General features: G+C 45.9%; 1 protein-coding gene across 1 annotated transcript; it reads right to left on the reverse strand.

Moving 5' to 3' along the window:
• Positions 1–285: 285 nt before the first annotated feature.
• LOC143817162 (uncharacterized) lies at positions 286–4,464 on the reverse strand. Its single transcript, XM_077298325.1, has 6 exons — positions 2,488–4,464; positions 2,324–2,398; positions 2,130–2,216; positions 1,816–2,029; positions 1,563–1,722; positions 286–1,451 (listed from the first exon to the last, which is right to left on the reverse strand). The coding sequence occupies exons 1-6, from the start codon at positions 2,653–2,655 to the stop codon at positions 434–436; spliced, it is 1,722 nt and encodes a 573-aa protein (XP_077154440.1). The 5' UTR covers positions 2,656–4,464; the 3' UTR covers positions 286–433.
• Between the last annotated feature and the right edge of the window lie 799 nt (positions 4,465–5,263).

Raw genomic sequence — 5,263 nt, forward strand, 5'->3', positions numbered from 1 at the left:
TCTACAAGTTCAGTTACAAGGATGAGGGACCAGTTTGCCGATTATTTTGTCTCACCTGTCGGGCGGATCCCGTGGCAAGACATGATTGTGTAACCTGTTTCCCATGTGTAACCTGTTTCCCATGTGTTTTGGTTATGTAAAAAAAGTGTTTCTGCCCCCCCCCCCAAAAAAAAAGGCCCAAAAGCGTGGTTTTCTTGCTAGTAAAACCATTATGTTATACCCTTTACATGTCTGGTGTTTGTTTTTATTAAACCTTTTTTTATTATATTACCTTAAGAAATCCACACACACACAAAGAGTAGAATTGTAATCCGAATTTTATTTTAACTCTTTTTTTTTTTTTTTTTTTTTGTTTTGCAAAAAAAATATATATATATTTTCCAACATTTTTATAGAAAAATTAGAACATTTTTTAGAATCTTATTTACACACTTTACAAATTTTCAAAGTGTTGGGTGGAGATATGAGAGGAGGATGTGCCGGAAGGTTGGACCACGTCGATAGGTGGGGAAACCCTACTTGTTTGGGGTGCAGTGGAAGTGGGGGTTAAACCAAGAGGCTGACCAGAGGGGGGTGGTGTTGGGGTAGGTGGAAGAGAAAAGTTCAGTAAGGAAAACATTGGGGAAGTAATTTGGTCTAGGGGCCGGGATTGTTGTGGGGACTGGGTCGGGTATTGTGACTGGGTAGGGTAGTGGGAGTGGCGTGGGGTTTGGTAATGGTGCTGGTGTGGGGATTGGAGCTGGGTTTGGTAATGCTGCTGGTGTGGGTATTGGGGCTGGGTTTGGTAATGGGGGGTATGGTGTGGAAATGGGGCCTGGTGTGGAATTGGAGTGGAGGTGTGGTGAGGTGTGTGGGTCGATTCATTAATGGCCTGCAGTGCAGCATTATGGCAGGTATTCATTACCCGCATCTGTTGCTCAAAAGAAAGCTTCTCCATGCTCATGAGCATGGATTGGAAAAAAAGGTTGGCCGGATCGGGACTTACAGCTGAATGCAGCCTATCCAAGCGACTGCTGGTTTCCTGGCTTGTTTCACTGATGCGTGATTGCACCATGTTGAAACCAGCAGTCACTTGCTCTCCCAAAATTTTGAAAGAGCCTTGGAAGGATGCATTCAGGTGTAAGAACTCAGGAGCATAGCTCCTTTCCTGACCCCTCTGGCGCTGCCGCCACGAACCTAATGGTGGTGTCGAGGTGGCAGGATCAGAGGGGTGGGGTAAAGGGAACGCTAACTGTTCAGCATCAGATGCGAGCAATGAAGCCTGCAATAATGCTCCACTGCTTGGGGCGGATGAAGTGGAGGGGACAGAGGGGTCAGAGGAGAGGACAGAGGGGTCAGAGGAGGGGACAGAGGTGTGGGGCCTACCGACGTGGCCCTCAGTGGCGGACTCAGGAGGGATCGCTTCAGAGGGCGCAGAGGAAGATGCAGGCGCCCGGTGGCTGGAGAAGGTGCTGTGAAAGAAAAAACAAAAGAAATTAATACATTGGAATGAAAAAGCCCTGACTGAAAGCAAACTAAGTAGACAGGTTAACATGGTTATAATTGGGCTGTAGAATACTTACACTCTGCTTAGCATGGTTCGCCTCAGGAAGGAGAGGGCCTGGCCATATTTATATCTGCTCCTCTTCCTTCCTGCAGAGCCACTCGGGGCCTTCATCTCATCATTGAATTCCCTCTTAAAGCGATCCCTCAGTGACCGCCACCGCTTCCTAACCTTTCCAACTGTGAAGACAAGAATCAAAAGAAAATACAAAAAATTGGTAAATGCAATACATTACAGTCAGCTCAAAACATCACTGGAAAGTGAATACTTACCTAGTTTGCTCTGCTGCTGAGGATGAAGGCTCTCCCGCCTTGGAAACAGGTTGCGACACACTTCGTCCCAGAGCCGACGGGTGACACCGGTATCAGCATGCCTGCGGTCAGCCATGTTCCACAGCGGCTCCCGCTCGCGAACCTCCTCGATGAGACAATCGATGTCAATGTCATCATCATCATCCTCCTCTTCTGCGGGAGCACGCTGTGAAGCCTGTGTCAAAAAAAAAAAAAAAAAGGAAAACAAACAAATTAGTACACTGAAATACTAAAGTACCAATAGAATCCCCCTCCCCCCCAAAAAAAAAACTCACTGATGGCCGACCGTGGCGACGAGTCCGCCGACTCTGGGACTGTCTGGGAGAGCCTTCAGCGGCAGCAGCAGGAGCAGCAGCAGCAGCCTGAAATGAAGGAAACAAATTCTCAGTTAAGGTAGGCAGGTGTTTAGTAATCTGTTTTGTGTATGGTGCAGTGTGATGTGCGAAGCAACTGTTTCACCACTACTTACACTTGGTTCCTCCTCCACTTGCATCTCTCCACCCGTCTCGCCCCCTTCTGACAGCTCCTCATCTGATTCAGCTTCCTGTTGAAACATAATGTATGCATGTAGTTATCCATAAAAATTTAATTTAAAGAAATTTAAAAAAAAAAAAAAATTTTGTGTTAACTTACCGATACACGCTGTTGCTGTGGAGGAGGGCTGTCAGAAGAGGACATCGTTTTGTGGTCCTGGTGGGCAGTGGCTGTGTCCTGGTGGGCAGCGGCTGTGTCCTGGTGGGCAGCGGCTGTGTCCTGGTGGTTCTGTAAGTTAAAGACACACTTGCAATCTGCTCGACACATTGAAGTAGCAGATTGGGGTCTTCAAAACTTACTTCTAGCTCTTTAGCTGTGGTCCTGGTGGGCAGCGGCTGTGTCCTGGTGGGCAGTGGCTGTGTCCTGGTGGGCAGCGGCTGTGTCCTGGTGGGCAGCGGCTGTGTCCTGGTGGTTCTGTAAGTTAAAGACACACTTGCAATCTGCTCGACACATTGAAGTAGCAGATTGGGGTCTTCAAAACTTACTTCTAGCTCTTTAGCTGTGGTCCTGGTGGGCAGCGGCTGTGTCCTGGTGGGCAGTGGCTGTGTCCTGGTGGGCAGCGGCTGTGTCCTGGTGGGCAGCGGCTGTGTCCTGGTGGTTCTGTAAGTTAAAGACACACTTGCAATCTGCTCGACACATTGAAGTAGCAGATTGGGGTCTTCAAAACTTACTTCTAGCTCTTTAGCTGTGGTCCTGGTGGGCAGCGGCTGTGTCCTGGTGGGCAGTGGCTGTGTCCTGGTGGGCAGCGGCTGTGTCCTGGTGGGCAGCGGCTGTGTCCTGGTGGTTCTGTAAGTTAAAGACACACTTGCAATCTGCTCGACACATTGAAGTAGCAGATTGGGGTCTTCAAAACTTACTTCTAGCTCTTTAGCTGTGGTCCTGGTGGGCAGCGGCTGTGTCCTGGTGGGCAGCGGCTGCGGTCCTGGTTTATCTGTTATATGTATAATGGATCTATAGTTAGACCACCCCCTGAACTAGGTAATGTTCAATGATAAACACCCTACTAAAATGATGTCAGAAATGTTCATACAGGTGAACACCAAAACCCCCCCAAAAAGTTGCACGTTATACCATTCATTTCCATGTCCCAAAAAACAAAATTTTTTAATGTTAACACCATGAAAAAATATATTTGACACATTTTATTTAAAATAAATAACCTCTCCCCCCCCCCAAAAAAAAAAAAAATACTTTACAGGTTAACCTTTATTAAAAAAAATGAGCCCTCAACCAACCCTGTATTGCATGTGTAACCATTGGTACATACACCAGTTTTAAATTTACCTTTATGAAATAATACTACGGACATTTTTTTAATAAACATTTTATTATAATTTTTTTTTTGCACTTTTTTTTTTAAAAATCACAAGGAGCTGACATGCTCTTTATTTTAAATACAAGTACTTCAACTGCAAATGGTTATAACTGTAATAAAAAAAAATTCAACACTTTTATTAAATAGAAAAACCCCACACTCACACATTCAAACCACAAGCTGCACACCGCTAGACTTTTTTAAAAAACACATCAGATTTAAAAAAAAAAAAAAAAAAAAAAAAAAAAATTTAAACCACATGCTGCACAGACCACTATACAGTCAATACATCAGAAAAAGGCAAATAACCAATTATACAGCATGGACAAATGCACATGCCATCAACAAGACGTACCCAAAAAACATGCATGGTATGTGTCCACATTCAGGATCGCATCAGAATTTGGGCAGGATTTCCCATCAGTATTTGTAAGCCAAAACCAGGAGTGTAAAAATTAGGTAAAGTATAATACGAAAACAGGCACACTTTTGCTTTTATCACCCACTCCTGGTTTTGGCGTACAAATACTGATGGAAAATCCTGACCACATCCTGATGCAATCCTGCACATGGACACATACCCTCCCACATGAACAGGCATAAAATTGGCAAAGGCATAATATGGTGCAGGCACATGGTACAAAAGCACACAGCCGTCCAAAAATGCACACATACACATGCACGCACATAGCTTTATGCAAATACACATATGTACAACAAAGGCAGAAAGGTGAAACCAATCAGAAGACGCATACACACACACACATACAAAAGGCTGACAATCCTTTGGCTGAAGCAGCAGGTCTTCACAGTGGCTGGCATCATGGTGGATCTGGACTCTAGCATGGCACTGGCTGGTGCAGGACGATGGCAGGCCTCAGGTTCTCTTCAGGTTTTAAGCTCTTGCTGTAGTCAGTAGTACCTCATACACACAGAAATGCACAGGCACACAGATGCACACTAAAATTGCAATACTCACACTGGCTATGGTGGCTGGAGTCTTGTAGCAGGATGTCTGGAGTCTTGTGGCAGGATGGCTGGAGTCTTGTGGCAGGCTGGCTGCAGTCTTGTGACAGGCTGGCTGGGGTCTTGTGCTTGGCTGGGGTCTTGTGGCAGGCTGGCTCTTGCTGGCAGGCTTCTTTGCTTCTCTGTGTCTTGCTGGCATATGTGGGGTTCAAGGCCCAGGCCAGGTTTATATAGATTTGGGGGTGTCTGACCAATTGGCAACAAAATCCTTCTTCTGAGCATGCTCAGTGTAAAAAAAACGTATTGCAGCGCTGCATTGCGTCGTACGACGTGTCCCGACGCATCCGTCGCTCATAGGCTTCCATTGCAGCCAACGACGTATGCCGCAGGATGCGTCGCGACACGTTTTTTAGGCGGAGACAAAAAACGTTACAATCTACGTTTTTTTGAGACGACGTGTCGCCAAATTTCGACGCATCCGTCGTAAAACGTACACGACGTATGCCAATCCGTCGCCATACGTCGCCAATACAAGTCTATGGGAAAAAAACGCATCCAGCAAAAAGTTTTGCTGGATGCGTTTTTTCTGAAAAA

This window comes from Ranitomeya variabilis, chromosome 3 (genome assembly GCF_051348905.1).
Source record: "Ranitomeya variabilis isolate aRanVar5 chromosome 3, aRanVar5.hap1, whole genome shotgun sequence".
Classification (NCBI taxonomy): Eukaryota; Metazoa; Chordata; class Amphibia; order Anura; family Dendrobatidae; genus Ranitomeya; species Ranitomeya variabilis.